The sequence below is a fragment of the Phascolarctos cinereus genome, unplaced genomic scaffold, assembly GCF_003287225.1.
Source record: "Phascolarctos cinereus isolate Bilbo 61053 unplaced genomic scaffold, phaCin_HiC Scaffold_4;HRSCAF=312, whole genome shotgun sequence".
In the NCBI taxonomy this organism is placed as follows: domain Eukaryota; kingdom Metazoa; phylum Chordata; class Mammalia; order Diprotodontia; family Phascolarctidae; genus Phascolarctos; species Phascolarctos cinereus.
The window spans coordinates 491,378,523-491,402,615 of record NW_027555847.1 but is presented as its reverse complement, the minus strand read 5'-3'; the positions used below and the strand labels follow the sequence as shown (position 1 = coordinate 491,402,615).

The following is a 24,093-nucleotide window of genomic DNA, read 5'->3' as shown; positions in this document are numbered from 1 at the left end:
GATACATCAGAGAATATATCACAGCCCTTCATAAAACCTTTCTTACTCTAGTGGATGAAGTGAAAGGTATGAGGTTTCATTTTCAGGGAAACTAAGCTTGAGTTTGATCTGAGACCTTCTGTAGCTCTTTGTTTCCCTTTTCGCAACATATCAAAAGCTTCCTTCCTTTATCGCACAATGCTTTTTTCTCCCAAGAGGGCACAATGTGTGTTGGTATCCATGAGAGATGGCCATAGTACATTAACAAGGAAGGACTGGTTTTATGAGGAGCCAAAGGAAACATTTTTTGACAATTGGGGAAATAAAAAAATAGATTAGACTGCCTTGGGGAAAGGGTGCAAATAGTTAAGTGCCCTGTCACTGAAGATCTTGAAGCAGATGACCACTTTTGGGGATGTTGCAGCTAGAATGAATGATTTAGAAAGGGATTGGTCTAGAAGATCTGTCATCTCCTTTCTCATTTTAAGTTTACAATTCTATATTGAGATAGCTACCTTCATATACATAGAGTGAGAGGTGGAGCAGTTGATGGAGCACTGAGACTGCAGATGAGTTCAAATCCAACCCTAGATCCTGTGAGTGACCCTGGGCAAGTCTCTTAACCTCCATATGCCTTAATTTTTTCAGCTGTAAAAATGAAGATAAGAACATCTACCTCACAGAACATATATTAAATGCTTAATAAAGGCTTGTTCCTCCTTTCTGTTTGCCAATAGGTTAGATAAATTCCCCAGATATCAAGGCATTAGGGAGAGTTGTTAGAGGGCAAGATTTTAGGAAGTAATTTTTCTAAGGATCAGTAACAATCTATGTATTATTACTGGGGAACTGGTACTAACTTTGCCAAATTTGTTTCCAGGGAGCTCATACATCTGTAGGATTTTCAGGTTAATAGGATCTTAAAATTCTTAGACAGGTCCAAAATATAAATAGACTCATGGAATGTTTAGGACATGATAGTACCTTAAAAAGAGATCTAGGAATATTCTGCTTTTATCCCTAGACTTAGAAGATGATGTTGTAGAAGAAAAATAAATATCATGGTAAAGCAGAAAGTGTGATAGATTAGGGATCCAAGGACCTGGGTGTAAATTTTGGCACTGCCACTTACTAACTGATAGGGTAAGCCACTTAACCCCTGTGAGTCTTAACTTTTGCATGTATAAAATGAGTGAGTTGCCTATACAGTCCTTTCTAGTTATAACTCTCTGATCCTATTGGTACATTCCTTCAAAACCATCTTTGATGTGAATATCAGACAAAGGCCATTGTTCTGACTCAGTGTATTATTTCAAAGACCTGAGTTCAAATCTAGTTTCAGACTCTTGGTACCTGTTTGACCTGGGCTAGTCATTTAAACTCTATCTGCTTCAGTTTCTTCATCTGGAAAATGAGAATAATAATAATACCTACCTCCCAGGGAACATAGTAGATGCTTAATAAATGCTTGCTCCCCCTTTTCCTGTTCTAATAGGCCAGATAAATTCCCCAAATATCAAAATATTGGGGAGAGTTTCTGGGGAGCAAGATTTCAGGAAGTAAACTTTCTAAGGATTGGTAGTATTATGTGTGTTATCATTGGGGAATGGGCAGCCAACTTTTGTGTTATTGGGAGGATCAAATGAGCTATTTGTAAAGTGCTTTGCAAACCTTAAAGCACTATATAAATTCTAGCTATTAATAATTTTAGTCCTTGCATTCTTTTTTTATAATTAATTTATTTTTAGTTTTCAATATTCACTTCCATAAGATTTTGAATTTTAAATTTGTTACCCCTCCTACTCTTCTCCCCATCCCAAGATGGCATGCAATCTGATATAGGCTCTACTTACATATTCATATTGAACATATTTTCCCATTAGTCATGATGGGAAAACAATTAGAAGTAATGGAAGGAAACAAGAGAATGAAGCAATAAAACAAAACAACGAAGGAAAAGGAGAGCAAATAACATGCTTCCATCTGCATTCAGACTCCATAGTTCTTTCTCTAGATGTGGATAGCATTTTCCATCATAAGTCTTCTGGAGTTGTCTTAGATTCTTGCATTGCTGTGAAGAGCAAAGTCTATCAAAGTCAGTCATTGCACAATGTGGCTGTTACTATGTACAATGTTCTCCTGGTTTTGCTCATTTCACTTTTCATCAGTTCATGTAAGTCTTTCCAAGTTTTTTTGAAGTCTGCCTGCTCATCATTTCTTATAGTACAGTAGTATTTCATTACATTCATATACCACAACTTGTTCAGCCATTCCGCAATTGATGGGCATCCCCTCAATTTCCAATTCTTTGCCACCACAAAAAGAGCTGCTATAAGTATTTTTTTTTGGTACATGTGGGTCCTTTTCCCTTTTTTATGGTCTTCTTGGGATATAGACCTAGAAGTGGTATTGCTGGGTCAAAGTGTATGCACAATTTTATGGCCCTTTGGGCATAGTTCCTAATTGCTCTCCAAAATGGTTGGATCATTTCACAACTCCACCAACAATGCATTAGTGTTCCAATTTTCCCACATCTTCTCCAACATTTATCATTGTCCTGTTTTGTCATGTTAGCCAATCTGATAGGTGTAATGTAGTACCTCAGAATCATTTTGATTTGCATTTCTCTAATCAATAGTGATTTACAACATTTTTTCATATGATTATAGATAGAGTTTCTTCCTCTGAAAACTGCCTGTTCATGTCCTTTGACTATTTATCAATTGGGGAATGACTTGAACTCTTATAAATTTGACTCAGTTCTCTATATATTTTAGAAATGAGGCCTTTATCAGAGACTCTAGTTGATCTATGGAGAAGTGAGGGATTTATGACCAAACAAGAGAACATTATGAAATGCAAAATGAATAATTTTGATTACATTAAATTGAAAAGTTTTTGTACAAACAAAGCCAATGCATCCAAGATTAGGAAGGAAGCAGAAAACTGGGAAATAATTTTTACAACCAGTTCATATGTTCTTGTAAGCAGGACAGAAGTAACACTTGATTGCTGAATGCGGCTTCTTATTTAGCTCTATAATCCCAGAAATGTTTAGGCAACTTCATAGATTACTATGTGCTCAAGCATTCTGTCAGCTCATGTGACTTGACATGAATATTTGGAAGTAAAACATTTGAATTAGACTGGATAAAACCATGACATAGAACACTACTGGCATGCAAATTGATTCTTACATTCTTGTGAACAGGACAGATATAAAACTTTATAGTTGAATATGGCTGTTTGCTCAGCCCTTTAAACCTAGAAAAGTATAGACAATTTCATAGGTTACTAGAAATGTGCTTAAGCATTCTTTCAGGTCATGTGATCTTGCATGAATATTTGGAAGTAAAATGTTTGAATTGGTGAATGGATGGAACCATGGCATAGAACATTATTGACTTGTTTAGTCTTGGAGGTGAGGAACTATTGTTATTCATTAGTACATGACTCAGTAATTGACTGACTTTAAAAAGCGAACAGTTCTCTTCTATTACAGATGTACCCCCTGGGAACTGGCAACTCTATTGTGTACCATTGGCAGCTACCAACATATTCAGGGTGGTATTTGAAGGAACTCGAGGTATTGGCTCATCAGGTGGTGGTATCTCCATTGACGACATTAACCTTTCAGAAACTTGGTGCCCTCATCATGTCTGGAGGATAAGCAATTTCACGCAAATCAAGGGGAGTTATCTATAGCCCTCCATTTTATTCTGACAAAGGCTATGCCTTTCAAGTTCAGTTAGATATAAGTGATCAGACTAAGGTAGGGATATATTTCTCCCTGATCTCTGGAGCCAATGATGAACAATTACAGTGGCCATGTGCATGGCAACAAGCCACAATGATGCTATTGGATCAAAATCCTGATATTCGTTGGCGCATGTCCAACGAGAGGAGTGTGACTATAGATCCATTCAAGACAATTGGTTTGTGATTTTTTTTTTCTTTATTGCTAACACAATATATTAATTTCAATGGGAAGGTGGGGGAGGGAAGGAAAAGAAGAAAAGGGGGGGGTGAAAGAATGAAAATGCCACTAAGTTGCTGGTCAGTTAATAGGGACCACTAATAGATTTAGTACAAGATCCCAGAGTCGTTGGAGCAGGGGAGCTTGTGAGGGAGTATTGCAATAGTTGTGGGGAGGCGAGTGTCAAGAATGATGAGCAGTAAAAGTTTCAGTAAAGAAACCTAGAATGAGAAGGGTGGCCACATGAGAAATATGGCTGATTCAAAGGGTAATTACTACTCTCAACTCATTCTCAACCTCTAATTTATGTCTCATTCCTGTTCCTTGGTTACTTAACTTTCCTGTCTACTCTTATTGTGAACTAACTACCTTGGTTACATGAGGGTTGGATATTATAGTTTTGTAATTCAGTTCTTGAATAGAAGAGAACAGCTTTTATTATTTTTGTAATCCTGAATGCCAGAATTCGTTTTTTTAATTTTCTTTAAAAATTTTTTTTAAATTGTTTTTTTTAAATATCTAAAATTTTTCGAGTTCTGAATTCTCTCTATCCCTCCCCCCCTTCCCCACCCATTGAGAAGGCAAGAAATGTGATATCAATTATACATGTGAAATCATGCAAAACACATTTCCATATTAAATGTATTATAAAAAATGGCAAGAAAAATAGAAAAAGTGAAAAAAATTATACTTCAACCTGTACTCAGACTCCATCAGTTCTTTCTCTGGAGGTGGATAGCATTTTTCATCATAACTCCTTCAGAGTTTTCTTGGATTGCTGAGAATGGCTGTCAATTACAGTTGATCATTATACAATATTCCTGTTACTATGTACAGTATGCTCCTTATTCTGCTCACTTTGCTTTGCATGAGTTCATATAAATCCTTCGAGGTTTATCTGAAACCGTCCTGCTCATTATTTCTTATAACACAATGGTATTCCATGACAGTCATGTACCACAACTTGTTCAGCTGTTCCCAAATTATGGGCATCCCCTCAATTTCTAATTCTTTGCTACCACAAAGATTAGCTGTGTGTGTATATGTTTATATATATATACACATATGTATATGTATATAAATATGTATGTATATATTATATATGTGTGTACACACACACATACACACATATATTCATACTTCTACATATAGGTCCTATCTTTAGAGCCACAGAGGATGGAATAGAACTGTCTTTCATGGAGTCTGTATTGATTCCTTTGCAATTTCCTCAACGAATTTTGAGTAGTACTGAGTAACTAAAAGAAGTCATCTTGGGGTCAGAACATATGGCATAAAGGAAAGCGTTCTCTGTACAATTCTGGCCAAATTACATTGCATCACTTTCCAGTTACACCACTCTCCAGTGATCATCAGCTCAACCTATAGAACAGACCAGTTCTATCTACTATATATTCCTCCAGCATCAAATGTGTTGGTAACAAGCTCCACTGATCTGGCAGAGAAAGTATAACAGGCCAGAAGCACCATCTAGTTACTTTATAACTTTATGCTTACATTATTGTACCATTGTTTGTGTTTTTCTAACCTCAAAAAATCTGACCTTATTGGACATGACCCAGAAATATGAATGGCTTTTTCAGATAGCGATAATGAAGTCTTTTTTTGGGACAAGCCCTCCAAAGTAGCCGTGATGGCAACTTTCCCTAATGGGACATTATATAGCAGAGGTCAGGGATATGGACCCAGTACCTACATAACACACAAATGGCTGCAAAGCAGAGATTTTATCAAAGGAGATACTGTTTACATCCTCTTGACAGTGAAAGGTAAGTATATACAAGGTGGCTCTGCTGCTGAGAATGTTTTTCTTTATGTGGCAACAGGTGACTTTCTGTGTAGTTTCTGTGTTATGTGTCTGAGGTGGGATTTGAACTCAGGTACTTCTGATTTCAGGGCTGGTGCTCTATCCACTGCGCCACCTAGCTGCTCCCACATTATTATTTTTGACTCCTAACTTGTACTCACCCCAGGTAGCCAATCTGTTGTTAAGTTCTTTTTTTTGTTTCTATCTTCACAACATCTTTCACATACATCCCCTTTTCTTCACTCACAATCATGCCACCGTGATTAAGACTATTATCACCTCACACTTGAGCTGTTTATTGTAATAGCCTGGTCATGGTCTCTCTACCTCATCTCTTCATATTCTGTTATATGTTCTGGTCAGTTGCCAAAATAATCTTCCTGAAGCTCAGATTTGACTCCCTCACCTCTATACCCAGGAAACTTTAGTGGCTCCCTATTACCTCCAGGAGCAAATATACAATCCTTTGTCTTTGTTTTTGGTGAGTCAACTGGGGTTAAGTGACTTGCCCAGTGTCACATAGCTAGTAAGTGTCAAGTGTCTGCTCTGAGACTGGATTTGAACTCAGGTCTTCCTGGCTCCAGGGTCAGTGCTCTCTCCACTGCGCTGCCTAGCTGCCCCTCTTTGTTTGTCTTTTAAAGCCATGTACTACCAGGTCCCTTCCTACCTTTTCAGTCTTCTAGCACTTTACTCCTCTTCCCGCTCTGAGGTACAATGACACTAGCCTTGCTGATCCTCACATACAACCCTCCATCTCCCTGAGGATCCTTATTCCTAGAATACTCTCCTTCCTTACCTCTGCCTCTTGGCTTCTCTGGTTTCCTTCAAACACTCACCTTAAATTTCTCGAACTTCTGCAAGAGGCCTTTCCTGGTCCATCCCCTCTCTACCACACCCCGCACTGCTAATGCCTTCCTTATAAGATTACCTCCTATTTACACAGCATATATCTTGTATGTATGCAGTTGTCTGTTACCTCCCTTCCCAGAATGTGAGCTTCTTGAGGACAGAGACCATATTTTCACCTTTCTCTGTATCATCAGGACTTAGTACAATGCTTGGCATATAGTAAAAAGATACTATAAATATTTTTGTACACATGGGTCCATTTTCTCTTTGATCACTTAGGGTTATCATAAAATTGGGAACAGGGTTGCTGGTTTCAAGGATATACACAGTTTAAGAAATATTGGGAAATCCCCCAATACTTCACATTCCAAATTGCTTGCTCTAAATTGATCAGACCAATTCACTGCTCCAGGAACAGTTCATCAGTATCTGTTTTCCCACATACCCTTTAACATTAATCATTTTCTTTTTTTTTAATCAGCTTTACCAATCTGATGTATATTAGATTCAGAACTACTTTCATGTTCATTCTATGATTATTAGTGTTTTGGAGCTTTTTTCAAAAGGTTTTTGATAACATGGTTTCCTTCCCTTAAGAGCTATCTATTAATATTGTTTAACCATTTAACAATTGGAGAATGGCTTTATTGTTACAAATTTGAATCAGTTCCTTATCTAGCTTAGAAATGTGAACTTTATTGGAAAACTTAAAGCAAATGTTTCCCTCCCCCCACTCAATTGTTTTCCATCTAACCTCAGCTACTTGGTTTTATTTGTGAAAAACATTTAAAATTTGCATAATCAAAACTGTCAGTTTCATATTCTGTGCATGTGTCTATCTCATGTTTGGTTAATGGTTCTGTTATTCATAGGTCCAAAGATAATTACTTTTTTTGCTTCTCTAAATTGTTTGTGATGTCATTCTAAGTCATACATCCATTTTGAATTTATTGTGGTACATGGTGTGAGGTACTGGTCTAAACCTGATTTCTGTCAGATTTTTCCAGTTTCCCTGGCAATTTTTGTTGAATAGTGAGTCCCTTTGTACCTATGGTCTTTGGGTTTCAGATACAGGGTATTGTGTTTATTTGCTTTCCTATGTTGTACATGTATATACTTTATGTTAAAAGAACTAAAAAGAGGCTTCTAGTATGTTACATAGATCCTTTATAGGGGATCTAGAAGAGGGCATGGATGGGGTCCAGATGTAAGGAACATGAGTGGAGGTGTTGTAAGCTGTTGGAGGAAACATCCACATTGATGGGATCACAGATCCATGGAAGTGCTTGGTATGGCACTTGTACCTCCTCTCCACAAGGTTGCGGTGAGGAAAGCTGTTTATAAGCCTTAAAGCATTGTAAAACCTAATTGTTCAAAGTTCTTGAATCACAGACAATATTAACTTCAGTCAAGCTGTCAAGAATTTATTAAGTGCCTATGATATGCCAGCTGTTATACTAAGGATACAAAGAAAGGCCAACAAACACTAGTTCAACCCTCAGGAATTCCCAGTCTAATGGAGAAGACAACATGCAAGTGATTATGTACAAACTAGCTACATACAGGATAAACTGCAGATAATCAATACAGAAGTCATTAGCTTTAAGGGATATACAAAGGTCTTCTAGAAGATAAGAGGTTTAGTTGGAACTTGAAAGAATCCAGGAACTTTTAAAAGTAAAATAAGCTTATAAAAATTTAGTGAGTACATAGTACCTAAGGAAAAATACCATAAAACACTATCTAGAGTTAAAATTAAGTAAACATTTCCTTATTTTTTAAATGAGAGAAACACAACCAGAAAACAAAGTCTTAATATGCAGTTACAAAGCAAAGTGTCATAGATATCTAGAAGAACTGGAAATTAAAGTCCTTACACATATCTGAGTGAAAATTCCTTACGTGGGGAAAATGCAAATATTATCCATGGGTCAATTTTGTCCTTTATTTCCCACAATAGTTATTATTTCAATGTTTGGTTCAGAGGGTCTTAATCCTTTTTGCTGTGTTGTGCCCCTTTGGCAACTTGGACTCATTCACAGAATAGTGGTTAGTGGCCAGAAATTTTAATTTCCATTAGAGGTTGGTGAAAATAAATATATAATTTTTTCCTGTCTAAGTTCATGGGCTGGCTGAATATCTAGTCTAGTTAATTGTGCTGCAAATTGTCAGGTTTCAAGGAATCATAGCTTTATTTTAGCAGATCCAAATATATTTTAAGGAAACTTGCATTTTCAGTACATTTGAAAACATGCTCTTCCATCTTCCATCATTTAAGGGCAGTTATTCTGCCAAAGAGTTATTTTGTATATCCAGCCCTCTCTTGAATATTCAGGAGCTATTTTTCCCTCCAGTTGTTAGGTTATAAAGGTGTTTTGGCACTTTCCCAATGGCTGTTGCCTTCTTTTTGGCTGCAAAAAGAAAGCACTCAAATCTGCTCATTTTGCCACTTTTTCTTGGCTCTAATTCCAAAATTCTTGTGGTGGAGTTAAGGAAGGAAGAAGGTTGAATTGTAAACATGAGGATATGAGATTACCTTATGAATTTTGCTCGCCCTCAGCCATATTTTTATGGAAACTTGAGAGGTGGTTTTTATCAATAGGTTGTTCAAATAGATCCCACTAGAATGTTGACTTTCACATTCAAGTATTCATTCAATAAGCACTACTAAGCAAAAAAAAATCCTGGATAATTGAGAATAGCCTCTAAATTTTGTAACTCTTTTGTGAAGAGATTGATGCTGTATCATAAACTCTAGGTTACATGAACCTGTGTTTTTAGCAGCAACCTTTACAAATGACATCGAAGCATTTTAGGGCAGTGGAAAACATCGGATTTGGAGCCAGTAGGCTTGGGTTGGAATCTTGAATCTGTCATTTACTATCTGGATGAACACGAACAGGACACTTGACCTTTCTGCTTATATTTCCTTATCTACTAAATGAAGATATTTGGTTAGACAATCTCTACTGTCCTTTGTGGTTCTAAATTCTATAATTCAAAACCATTGATGTATCATAATAAGAACTTTGTGCACCACTAGACTGAATGATGTTGTAAAAACAACACTGGAGTAAGACTTAGCAGATCTAGGTTCAAGTTTGAGGTTTACCACTTACTGACTGAGTGCGCTTGGGCCAGTCATCTCTGGAAGCTGCTGGAACTGGATAAGTATGAGAGTCACATAGTCTGCAATTAAGGAAATTACTTTGGTAGTGGTATGTAGGATATATCAGAGGGGTGAGAGAAGTGAGGCAGGGAGACCAATTAGAAGAATGGTGAATATCAAATTCTGACTCTGACACTTATTGGCTATGTGACCTTGGGTTGGTCACTTCAGCTCCTTGGGCCTCAGTTTCCTCTTCTGTGAAATGAGGGGGTTGGACTAGAGTAGATTATCTCAAAATCCCTTCTAGTAAATTCTATGATTTTGTTCACACAATGAGCTCTTTCAGGTACACCATACCGTATGCATCTTTGAAGGGAAGAGGTCACAACTGTGCAACATATACACAGACTGATGGGTATGTGTATTTGAGGTGGGGGGAAGCTGCTTAGGGTATGTGCTACAGATAGTAATATCCATGAGCTAATTTTATTTAAGCTTTGCAGTTTTTTCAATACCAGCTAGGGAGGAATTTTATTCTCCCTAACTCACTGCATCCCTATTGTTGCACAAAAGCCTAGAGCCCAGACTGTGGAACCTACAGACATGTCCTAGGTTCAGATCTATTCAACACTTTCCCCATTATTGGCTGCCCTATCAGCCAATAAATTACTTCATCTTTCTCAAAGTTAAGGGAGGGATGATACATGGCTTTCTCTCTCTCCTATAGATGTATCTTAGGCTTCCAATACACCAGGCAGAAATTACACAATTCAATATTTTAACTCAGCAAATATGTATTTTATCATTGGTCTTTTTTTTAAACATGTGCAATTATGTAAAACATTTCCATATTAGTCATTTTGTACAAGAAGACTCGAATAAAAGGGAAAAAAAAGAAAGAAAGTAAAAAATAGCATGCTTCAGTCTGAATTCAATCAATATCTTCTCTGGAGGAAGATAGTATGCTTTATCATTAGTCCCGTGGGATTGTCTTGAATCATTGTATTACAATAGCTAAGTCATTCACATTGTTCACTGAGCAATATTGCTGTTACTGTGTACAGTGTTCTCCTGGTTCTGTTAACTTCATTATACGTCAGTTCATGTAAGTCTTTCTAGGTTTTTCTGAAATCATCCTGCTTGTCATTTCTTACAGTACAATAATATTTCATTACAATCACATACCACAGCTTGTTTAGTCATTTCCCAATTGATGGACATTCCTTCGACTTCCAATTCTTAGCTACAACAAAAAGAGCTGCTATAAATATTTTTTTACAGATAGGTCATTTTACCTTTTTTGAGTATGTCTTTGGGATATAGACCTAGCAGTGGAATTGCTGGATCAAAGGGTATACACAGTTTTATAGCCCTTCAGGCATAGTTCCTAATTGTTCTCCGTAATTGTTGGATCAGTTTGTAACTACCAACAGTGCATTAGTGTCCCAGTTTTCCCATATCCCTTCTGACATTTAACATTTACCTTTTTTCCCTTTCATATTAGCCATTCTGATAGGTGTGAGGTGGTAATTCAGAGTTGCTTTAATTTGCATTTCTCTGATCAATAGTGATTTAGAGCATTTTTTCATAAGACTATTGATTTCATTGTCTGAAAACTACCTGTTTATATACTTTGTCTGTTTATCAATTGGGGGATGACATATTTTTATATAAGATTTATATATATTATTATATTTATATATGTTATTATATATTATATACTTCTCTCCCTCCTTCCCCTTATCTCCCTTCCTTTTTTAAAGTTTAATATTTTATTTTTCTCCAGTTACATGTCAAGAAAATGTTTATGTATTATATATTTATTATATATTATACTTATATATTTATATTATGCTATAATATACGATATTATATTATGACATATAATATAATATCATATATTATATATTCATATGTTAGTATATAGTATTATATATTTATATGCCAAGAAAATTTTTATGCATTATATATTATATATGATATATTTATACATAACATATTTATATGCTTATATTATATATTTATATATTATATTCATACATATTATTATATATTATATATATTTCTCTCCCTCCTTCCCCTTATTTCCCTTCCTTTTTTAAATAAAGTTTAATAATGTTTTCTTTTTTCTCCAGTTACATGTCAAGAAAATTTTTAGCATTCAATTTTACAAGATTTTGAGTTTAAATTTTTCTCCCACCCTCACTCTTTTCCCCTCTTCTGAAATATACTTATATTTATATATAAGATTTATATATAAATTGAGTTCTCTATATATTTGAGAAGTGAGGTCTTTTTAGAGTACTTATTCCACCCTCCTTCCCTTTTCTGTTTTCCTAATAATTTTGGTTGCATTAGCTTTGTAGTGCAAAATTTTTTTAAATTTTATATAATCAAAATTTTCTATTTTGCATTTTATAATGCTCTCTACATCTTCTTTGGTTCTAAATTTTTCCCTTATTCATTAATTTGACAGATAGACTATTCTATGCTCTCTGAATTTGCTTATGGTATCACCCTTTATGTATAAATCATGTACCCCTTTTGACCTTATCTTGATGTACAGTGTGAGATGTTGGTCTATACTTAGTTTCTGCCATACTGTTTTCCAGTTTTGCCAGCAGTTTTTGTCACCTAATGAGTTTTTATTCCATGCTTGGATCTTTGGATTTATCACATACTAGATTACTATGGTCATAATGTAATTTGTACCTAATCTGTTCCACTGATCTTCCACTCTACTTTTTAGCCAGTACTAGATTGTTTTGATATTTACCACTTTATAATACAGTTTGAGATCTGGTATGTGTAGACCACTTTTTTTCACATTCTTTTTCATTGATTCCCTTAATATCCTTGACCTTTTGTTCTTCCAGATGAGTTATTATTTTTCCTAGCCCTATAAAATAATTTTTTGAAAAAAAATTTATTTTATTAAATATTTCCCAATTACATGTAAAATGTTAAAAATTCAGTTTAAAAATTTGAATTTCAAATTCTCTCCCTCCTTCCCCTTATCTCTCTTCCTTTTTAAAATATTTTATTTTTTTCTCCAGTTACATGTCAAGAAAATTTTTAGCATTCATTTTTACAAGATTTTGAGTTTAAATTTTTCTCCCACCCTCCCTGTTTTCCCCTCTTCTGAAAATGGTAGGCAATTTGACATAGTGTATATGTGTGCTATAATGTGAAAGTATTTCCATATTAGTCATAGTAGTGAGAGAAGAAACAGATCAAAAGAAAAAAAACACAAGAAAAGATAAAGTGGGGGAAAATGCTTCTGTCTTCATTCAGAGTCCATCAGTTCTTTATCTGGATATGGATAGTATTTTCCTTTGTGAGTCCTTTGTACTTGTTTTGGATCATCGTGTTGCTGAGAAGAGCTGAATTATTCATAGTTGACCATCACCCAATGTTGCTGATAGTGTATACAATGTTTTCTTGGTTCTGCTTATTTCACTTCGAATCAGTTCATACAAGTCTTTCCAGGTTTTTCTGAAGCCTGCCTGTTCATCATTTCTTATTGCACAATAGCATTCCATTGCATTCATATACCACAGCTTGTTCAGCTATTCCCCAATTGATGGGTATCCACTCAATTTCCAATATTTTGCCATCATGAAAAGGGCTGCTAATAATATTTTTGCACATGTAGGTCCTTTCTACTTTTTAACAATTTCTTCAGGATTCAGACCTAGTAGTGATATTGCTGGATCAAATGGTATACACAATTTGGTTCCCCTTTGGGCATAGTTCTAAATTGCTCTCTAGAATGGTTGGATCAGTTCACAATTCCACCAACAGTGCATTTGTGTCCCAATTTTCCCAATCCTCTCCAACATTTTATCATTTTCCTTTTTTTGTCATATTAGCCAATCTAATAGGTGTGAGGTGATACCTCACATTGCATTTCTCTAATCAAAAGTGATTTAGAGCACTTATTCATATGCCTATAGATAGCTTTGATTTCATTGTCTGAAAACTGCCTGTTTCTATCCTTTGACCATTTATCAGTTGGGGAATGGCTTGTATTCTTATAAATTTGACTTAGCTCTCTATATATTTGAGAAATGAGGCCTTTATCAGAGGTACTTGCTTTAAAAATTGTGTCCCAAATTTCTGCTTTCCTTCTAATCTTGGTTATGTTGGGTTTTCTTTGGGGGGGGGGGAGCAAAAGCTTTTTAAGTTGAATATAATAAAAACTATCCATTTTGCATTTCATAATGCTCTCTGTCTCTTGTTTGCTTATAAATTCTCCTCTTCTTCATAGACCTGGCGGAAGATTATTCCTCGGTCTTCTAATTTGCTTATGGTACCACCTTTTATGTCTAAATCATGAGCCCATTTTGACCCTGTCTTGACCCCGTCTTTGGCTCTGTCTCATGGTGTGAGATATTGGTCTATATCTAATTTGTGCCCTATTGTTTTACAGTTTTCCCAACAGTTTTTGTCAAATAGTGAGTTCTTATGCCAAAAGCTGAGGTCTTTGGGTTAATCAAACACTAGGTTACTGTGGTCATTGACTATTGTGTCTTGTGTACATAATCTATTCCATTGGTCCACCACTCTGTTTCTTAGCCCCTACCAGATAGTTTTGATGGTTACTGATGGTTATAGTTTTATAATATAGGTATTGCTCGGCTACCTTCCTTTGTATTTTTTTTTTCATTAATTCTCTTGATATTTTTTACCTTTTGTTCTTCCAGATGAATTTTGTTGGTATTTTTTCTAGTTCTATAAAACGATTTTTGGTAGTTTGATTGGTATGGCACAATAAATAAATTAGTTTTGGCAGAATTGTCATTTCTATTATATCAGCTTGGCCCACCCATGAGCAATTGATATCTTTCCAATTGTTTACATGTGACTTTATTTGTGTGAAAAGTGTTTTGTAATTGTGTTAATATGGTTCCTGGGTTTGTCTTGGCAGGTAGACTCCCACATACTTTATATTTTCTACTGTTATTTTAAATGTTCTTTCTATCTCTTGCTACTGGGCTTTGTTGGTAATATATAGAAATGCTGATGATTTATGTGGGTTTATTTTGTATCCTGCAACTTTGCTGAAGTTGTTAATAGCTTCAAACAGTTTTTTGTAGTTGATTCTCTAGGATTTTCTAAGTATATCATCATATCATCTGCAAAGAGTGATAGTTTTGTTTCCTTATTACCTATTCTAATTCCTTTAATTTTTTTTTCTTCTCTTATTGCTAAATCTAACATTTCTAGTATTGAATATCAGTGGTGATAGTGGGCATTCTTGCTTTACCCCTGATTGTATTGGAAAGCCTTCTATCTTATCCCCATTATAGATTATGCTTGCTGATGGTTTTAGATAAATATTACTTATCATTTTAAGGTAAGCTCCATTTATTTTTATGGTCCAAGTGTTTTTAATAGGAATAGGTACCGTATTTTGTAAAATACTTTTTCTGCATCTATTGAGATAATCATATGATTTCTGTTTTGTTACTGGTATGGTCAATTATGCTAATGGTTTTCCTAATATTGAACCACCCCTGCATTCCTCATATAAATCTCATCTGATCATAGTGTATCTTCCTAGTGATGGGGAATTTTGGGAATTTGGGAAATTTTGAATTTTTCTTTTAGTTGCATGCCCAATTCATTAATCTACTTTTCTTTTCTTTTCTTTTCTTTTTTGCTTTTAGGCAGTTGGGGTTAAGTGACTTGCCCAGGGTCACACAGCTAGTAAGTGTCAAGTGTTTGGTCTGAGGCCAGATTTGAACTCAGGTCCTCCTGAGTCCAGGGCCAGTGTTCTATCCACTGCGCCATCTAGGTGCCTTTCCTATTTTATTAATGTAATATATCCTTGTGATATATTGCTATGATCTCTTTGCTAGTACTTTATTTAAAATTTTTGCGTCGATATTCATTAGGGAAATTGGTCTATAATGTTTCCTTCTCTGTTTTGTTTCTTCCTGGTTGGGTATCAGCACCATATTTGTGTCATAGAAGGAATTTTGGTAGGATTCACTCTTTGCCTGTTTTCCCAGATAGTTTATATAGTATTAGGATTAGTTGTTCTTTAAATGTTTGGTAGAATTCACTTGTGAATCCATATGGTCCTGGGGATTTTTTCTTAGGAAGTTCATTGATGTCTTGTTCAATTTCTTTTTCTAAGATTGGGTTAAGTATTATTTTTTTTTTGTTAATCTGGATAATACATGTTTTTGTAAATATTCATCCATTTCATTTAGATTGCCAAATTTATTGGCATATAATTGGACAAAATAGCTCCTAACAATTATCTTAATTTCCCCTTCATTGGTGGTGAGTTCACCCATTTCATTTTTGATACTAATAATTTGGTTTTCTTCTTTCCTTTTTAAAATCAGATTAGCCAATAGGTTATTTATTTTATTGTTTCCCCCCACAAAACCCAGCTTGTTGTTTTATGTATTAGTTCAATGTTTTTCTTACTTTCAATTTTATTGATCTCACCTTTGATTTTAAGGAGTTCCGATTTGGTGTTTAATTGGGGATTTTTTTTTGTGTGTGTGTGAAGCATTTGGGGTTAAGTGATTTGCCCAGGGTCACACAGTAAGTGCCAAGTGTCTCAGGCTGGATTTGAACTCAGGTCCTCCTGACTCCAGGGTCTGTGCTCTATCCATTGCATCACCTACTGCCCCTTTAATTGGGAATTTTGAATTTGTTTTTCTTTTAGTTTTTTTAAGTTGCATGCCCAATTCATTAATCTACTTCCCCCCCCATTTTATTGATGTAAGCAATTAGAAATATAGCTTTTCCCCCAAGTACCACTTTGGTTGCAGTCCATAAATTTTGTTATGTTTTCTGATTTCTATCATTTTATTTAATGAAATTATAGATTGTTTCTATGATTTGTTCTTTGACCCACTTGTTTTTTAGGATTAGATTATTCAATTTACAATTAATTTTTAATCTCTCTTTCCATTGTCCATTACTGAATGTAATTTTTATTTCATTATGATCTGAAAAGGATGTATTTACTATTTCTGCTTTTCTGCATTTCGTTATGAGGTTTTTATGTCTTAATACATGGCCAATTTTCATGAAGGTGCCATATACTGCTGAGAAAAAGGTATATTCCTTTCTATTTCCATTCAATTTTCTCCAGAGATGTATCATATCTAACTTCTCCTCTTTAACTTCTTTCTTATTTATTTTTGGGTTACATTTATCTACTTCTGAGAGGGGAAGGTTGAGGTCCCCCGCTAGTATAGTTTTATTATCTATTTTCTCCTGTAGCTCATTCAACTTCTCCTTCAAAAATTTAGATGATATACCGTTTGCAGCATATATGTTTGGAATTGATATGACTTCATTGTCTATGGTGCCTTTCAGCAATATATAGTTTCCTTCTCTATCTCTTTTCATTAGATCTATTTTTGCTTTTGCTTTGTTTGAGATAATGCTACTCCTGCTTTCTTTGCTTTAGCTAAAGCATAATAGATTCTGTTCTAGCCTCTACCTTTTACCCTGTGTGTATTCCTCTGCTTCAAATGTATTTCTTGTTAACAACATATTGTAGGGTTCTGTTTTTTAATCCATTCTGCTATTCACTTCTGTTTCATAGGCGAGTTTATCCCATTCACATTTATAGTTATGATAACTGTGTAATTCCCTCCATGCTATTTTCACTTATTTATCCCCCCTTATCTCCCCATCCTTTCTCTCCTCACAAGTGTTTTACTTCTGCTCACTACCTTCTCCAATATACTCTTCCTTTTATCAGTCCCCACTCTCCTTTCTATTATTCCTGTTCCTTTTAACTTCCTTATACAGTAAGATAGATTTCTATATCCAACTGAGCATATATGTTACTCTTTCTTTGAGCCAATTTTGATAAGAGTAAGGTTTAAGCTTTGGCTACTCCCCCATTCCCCCTGCCCTTTCCCCTCCATTATAATAGCCTTTTTATGTCTCTTTCATGTGGGATAATTTAGCCCATTCAATCTCCCTCTCTCCTTCTAGTGCAATTTTCCTTCTCACCTCTTTAGTTGTTTTTTTTTTGGGGGGGGAGAGCATCATCCTATCAAAGTCATTTTATAGCCACACCCTCCAACTATCTATGCTTCTTTTAATTGTTCTTATAGTAATAAAGTTGCTAAGAGTTATGAATATTATCTTGCCATATAGAAATATAAACAGCTTATTGGATTCTTTATCTTTTCTCCTTCTTGTTTTTTTTTAACCTTTTTAATGTCTCTCTTGAGTCTTGTATTTGGAGGTCAAATTTTTTATTCAGCTATGGCTTTTAATTAGAAATGCTTGGAAGTCCTCTATTTCATTAAATACCCATTTCTCCCCCTGAAAGATTACATTCAGTTTTGCTGGGTAAGTGATTCTTGGTTGTAATCCTAACTCCTTTTGTTTTATCATATCTTGATGTCTCATATATTCATTAGTTTCCATTTGTTCAAGTTTAATTTTTAAGGAATTATTTTCTTCAGTGAACTAACTTTTTTATCTCCTTTTCCACTTGGCCAATTTTTTGGGGGGAGGAGTTATTTTCCTTGGTGAATTTTTTATCTTTTCCTAAGCTATTGACTATTTTTTCATGATTCTCTTGTATTACTCTCATTTCCCCCCCTAATTTCCTTCTACTTCTCTAAGTTGCTTTTCAAAATCCTCTGTAAACTCTTCCATGAATTCTTTTTGGACCTGATATCAAATTATATATTATTTTGAGGCTTCACATATAGCCATTTTCCCACTATTGTCCTCTTCTATGTTTGTACCTTGATCCTCCTTATTACATAGTAACTTTCTATAGTCAAGCTGGTTTTTTTTTTTGCTCATTTTACCTCCCTTTTTTGTGATGGTGTTTTTATGTGAGAGTTGGGCTCTGATCCTGCACTGTTCCAAGCTTTTTGTGCTGAGGCTCTGGGTCTTACTGTTGGCTTTCACTGTGCTTCAGTGCTTAGCTGCTTGCTTTCTCTGGAGGGTAGGCTTCCCTTCTGGCTTAAATGGGGATTGGGGCCTCCCTGTTGGCCTTCCCTGGGTGTGGGCTTTGTTGCTGGATTGCTATGCTAAGAGAGTCATTCTGATGGCTGGTCCTGGAGGAGAGGTCTTTTTGTCAGCCTTCCCTGTGTGGTGGGGCCCTGCTGCTGGATTGCTAAGGAAACAGGGTCTCTTTGCTGGAAGACCCTGGAGGTGTGGTCTGACTACCGGTCAGCAATGGGGTCAAGGCTTTGCTGGTGGCTTGTGCTGGGGGTAGGGTCGTTTGAGTGGGCCCTTGTTGTTGTGGCCAGACTGCTCACTTGCCTAGAGAGCTGCTGGTTTCCAGTAGAGCAGGGCCTCCCTAGTGGATTGGCCCCAGGCTCCCAGGCTTGGAACCTTGCAGCAGGCCCCCTGCTATGAGGCTGGCTGCTGCTACTGCTCTTTCCTGGACCTTCTTCCACTCCGACCCCAGTGAGACAGACCTTTCCTGCAGGGCTGATAAGCTGCTTCTCTGCTTCTAGATCAATTCTGAGGCAGTTTTCTAGTTGTTAGGAGGGGAATTTGGGAGAGCTTCAGAGGGTTCCTTCCTCACTCTGCCATCTTGGCATGGGACATCCCCCAATGGTTTTTCTTGCTGTGGCATGGCTGATGCCAGTTTGAAAATGACCTGGCCAAATGTTAATGAAGTAGCTTTTTAAGGATGTTTTGCTATAATATTTTACAATACAATTTTTTTTATTTAGTAGATGTCAATCAGGTAAAGACTGGTGGTACAGGGGAGAAAAGTGTAAGATAATGGGCTCCAACATGGACACCATAATTACCACAGTTTCATTGTCTACAGCCATATTTATTTTCATGCTAATGGTGAGTTTTATGAGTGTCTACTGTGCAATGAAGAAATACAGTAAAAAGACTAATGCCAATACTTAGAAAATGTAAGTATGTAATAAGACAATTGAATTAAAATGCTAAAAGAAAACTGTACTCTGAGTCATTCTAATAACAAATCTTGGTCTCAGAGGAAGAATAATGAAATATGATCCTTTCTTCTGAGCAGAGGTGTGGCTCTATGGGGACAAAAAATTGCATATGGTCATTGTGGTATTTGCTTTTGTTTGAATTTCTGTGTTATAAGAGGGGCTTAAGTTCTGGAGGGACAGAAAGACATATCCAAAATGATATAAAAATAAAAGTCATCAATGAAACTTGTTTGTAAAAAGAAAGAGGCTGTAAGTACTACACATAGTAGGTAAGTATAGGGCTCCAAGCATTTCCTCCTAGACTCTCAGATTTATTTTTTTTATGTGTAAGATATTATGACAGTTGGTATTATTATCCTCATTTTATGAGGAAGGGAAATGAGCCAGACAGAACTTAAGTGACTTGGCTAAGATCACACAGTCAGTTAATGTCTAAAGCAGGATTTGAACTCAGGTATTCCTGATCCAGGTCCAGAGCTCTATTGTCTATAGTATCAACCTGCTTCTTAAGGCCATATAAGACCTTCTCATGTAACTCGTGTCACAGGTAGGATTTGAACACAGGTATTCCTGACTTCAAAACAAACACTCTTTCTATTATTAAAGATGTTTGGTTTAGACAGTTCTCAGTGTTTGGCCCCCTTATGTTGCACGGTGCTTTTAAAAAAATGAAATGATTTGATTTTGGAATGCTTTCTGTTTTAAATTTACAAATAATATGGATATATCTGATGTCCTAAGGAGTTTGGTTATAATAACAAAGCCACAGTAGGAGGAGGTGGGTCATTTTTACTGATCTTCTTCCTTTTTTGCTGTAGGAATTCATGTGCCCCATTCAGTTTATGGAAGAGGTAGGCAATGTCATATCACCACAGAGAAGGACAGAGCATAGATTTCTTTAGCCATTTTCTACCTGACCTCCTGCCTGCTGACTCATACTTTCTCTGAGAAAGGACTGAAGGATGAAGAAGAAGAAGAAGAAGAAGAAGAAGAAGAAGAAGAAGAAGAAGAAGAAGAAGAAGAAGAAGAAGAAGAAGAAGAAGAAGAAGAAGAAGAAGAAGAAGTGTTGGGAGGCAGTGTGGTTCAGGAGGAAGAGCACCGGCACGAGAGAACTCAGCTCTGATTCATATCACCTGTGTGACTTTGGGTAATTTGCTTAATGTCCTTGGGCCTGTTGGCCCCTGGGAATAGATGGCTTCTGAAGCGCCTTCCACCTTGAGCTAACTATGCCTAATAAAAAGCCTTTTTTGTTGGCTCAGCCCAAGTCGGGGGAGGCTTTGGAGCTTGCTCCACTGGAGAAGGTTCCTAAATGCTTCATGTAGAGTTAGTAACAGGTAGATGCAAGGGCCAAGCAAAGGTCTTCATGATTGGCCTCACATAATTAGCAAATTTCAAGTCACTCAGATTCTCATCACTGGAGTCATGCTTGATGCCTCACTTTTCCTCCCCCTGCCTTCAGTTGCACAGACATGATGTTTCTATCTCCCCAAGATCTCTCGTATTCACTCATTTCTTTACACTGCTAGAGCCACCACCCTAGTTCAGGTCTTCATCACTTTTCCCTGGACTATTATAATAGCCTCCTAATTGATCTCCTTCCCTCAAGCCTCTCCTCACTCCAATGCATTCTCTACACAGCTGCTGAAGTGATTTTCTTGAACCATGTCACCCCAGTTTTCAATATACTCCAGTGGGTTCCCTATTACCTCCAGGATCAAATACAAATTCCTCTCCTTGGCATTTAAAACCCTTTACACCTTGATTCCAACTACACCTTATAATATGTTACTCTTCTCTATGTGCTCAATGTTCCACTATATTTGTTCCTCACACACGACTCTCCACCTCTCATCTCCTGGCCTTGCACTAGGCTTCTACCATGCCTGAAAGGCAATACCTCCTCTTCTCTGTCTCTTAGAATCCCTGGTTTCCTTTAAGTCTCAAATTCTTCTTTCTGCCTGAATCCTCTTATCCACTTTCTATGGATCTCCATATGTGTGTATGCATGCATATACATGGGTTTATATGCATATATACATAAATATATATGCATATTCACACATGTGTTTATAAACACACTCATATATATATATATATGCGTGTGTGGTCTTGTGTGTGTATTGTGTATGTGTGTATAGGTAGATATGTGTACATTTATAAATGCACATGTATATATACATGTGTGTATGTATCCCTCCTCAGAAGGGGAACTCCTTATGGACAAAAACTGGGTTTTTTTTGTCTTTATATCCACAGTATCTAGTGTAGTGCTTTCAACATAGAAGGTACTTAATTAAGCCACTCAACAAATTCTTAATTGACTGAGAATAACACAAAGTAGGAGAAGTGGAGAGGAGGAAGGGAAGGGAGAAAGAGGGAGAGAGAAAAAGATGGGGGGGGGAGAGAGGGAATAACGGAGGAGATCAGTATAGACTTCCTGTAGCAGATGACACATTAGTTGCCTTTAAGGTAAATGGAGAATTCCATTAGGAAGAAGTATATAAGAAGTGTGCTACAGGGGCAGCTAGATGGTGCACTGAATAGAACACCGGCCCTGAAGTCAGGAGGACCTGAGTTCAAATCCGACCTCTGACCAAACACTTGACACTTACTAGCTGTGTGACCCTGGGCAAGTCACTTAACCCCAATTGCCTAAAAGAAAAAAAAAAGTGTGCTACAGACATAGGGAATAATTTTGCACAGGCACAGAAGAAGCAGATCAAATATCATGTATGAATCATGTATGAAAAGAGTTAAGAGATTGGCTTGGCTGTGATACAGATTTCATTAAGGGGAATAATCTGAAATAAAACTGGAAATGTAGACAGAAGCCAGATTGTGTGACCTGTAAAATCTGAAATAACTGAGGAAACAAAAGCTTGAGCTTCTAAGCATATCAGTTTATTAATTAAAGCATACTGACTGTATAACAAATTGGAACCAGGCCACCTTAGCTGATACTGGACCCTAAATACAGGGAAAGACAGACTTTTAGGCATTAAAGAAAATAATCAGATATAAACCAGGATACAATATTAGATAATCTGAGTTGTGAGAGGGATGAGCTAGTTTTAGGAGGAGAGCAAACAAGTAGAATTTATAGGAAAATGAAACTTGGATTTCAACATGGAATCAGTTTTACAAGATGAGGTCAGTTTGGTATATACAGTCCTAAAAATCTCTCAAATATGAAGGGCTTTAAATGCTTGGCATTTTGACTTTTATACTAAAAGCAACTGGGAGCCACTGATTTTTAAGTGGGGTAGGGGAGGCAGCATGACATGTTCAATTTCTGTGTTAGCAATATGAATTGAAAACTGTACGGAGAATGGATTGAAGAAAGAAGAAAATGAAGGCACGGAGATTAATTAGGAGGCCATTGCAAGAGTCCAGGTGAGAGGTGGCTAAATGATGCAGTAGACAGAGGCCTGGACTTGGAATCAGGAAGAGCTGAATTCAAATACGGCCTCAGATACTTACTAGTTGCATGACTCTGGAAAAGTCACTTAACCTCTGTCTGCCTCATTTTCTTCATCAGTAAAATGGGAACAATTGCATATAATTCCTGGAGTTGTTGCAAAGATTAAATGAGGTAATATTTGTAAAGTGCAATGCAAGCTTTTGAGTTCTTTATAAATGGTAGCCATTATTATTAAGGAGATGAGGGTTGAATTAGGTTGGTCGCCATCTAAGTGAGAAAAGAATTCAATCATTCAAAAGATGGTGTGGAGGTAGCCTCAAAAAAACTTAGCGACTGATCAGACATAAGGCAGCATAGGGTTTAAGAAGTTTTCAAGGTTGTAAGCCATAGCAGCTGGAAGGATGGTCTTTTCCCTCAAAAGAAACAGGGAAATTTAGAGCATATAAAGTTTATGGGGATGATGGTGAGCCCAGTTTATTTTCTACACATTTGCCAAAGGAATATTCCTGAAGTACAAGCCTGACCTTGTCATATATCTGCTCACCAAGCTATAGTGGCTCCCACTTGCTTCTAGTTTCAACACAAACTCCTCTGTTTGGCATTCAAAGCCCTCCACAATCTTGTTCCAGCCTACCTTTTCAGACTTACCTATTTCTCTCCTTCATGCACTCTACAATCCAGCCAAACTGGTATATTAGGTCTCCCTCACTCAAGACATTCCAGCTCCCATCTCTCTGCCTTTGCATAGACTGTCGCTTGTGCCTGGAATGCACTTAGCATTCCCCCTTTCCCTCTTAGAATTCCTCAACTACTTTAATGCTCAGTTCACCATCTTCCACCTGAATCCTTTTCTGATCCCACTGATAGTGCTTCCCTCCTTGAAATTATCTTGTATTTTATACAATTAAGTATACATGTTTTCCTGGTGTTACAATGTAAGCTGCTGGAGGACAAAGACTCATTTTTGTCATTCTGTCCCTGACACCTAGAACAGTACCTGGCACA

General features: G+C 36.5%; 1 protein-coding gene across 1 annotated transcript in view; it reads left to right on the top strand.

The window, feature by feature from the left end:
* Positions 1-24,093, top strand: part of LOC144456568 (meprin A subunit beta-like) — an 82,624-nt gene that overhangs the window by 36,604 nt on the left and 21,927 nt on the right. Inside the window, 4 exon segments of the mRNA XM_078151784.1 lie at positions 2-66; positions 3,482-3,674; positions 3,676-3,914; positions 5,557-5,742. Of these exon segments, the coding sequence (XP_078007910.1) occupies positions 2-66; positions 3,482-3,674; positions 3,676-3,914; positions 5,557-5,742 (683 nt within the window).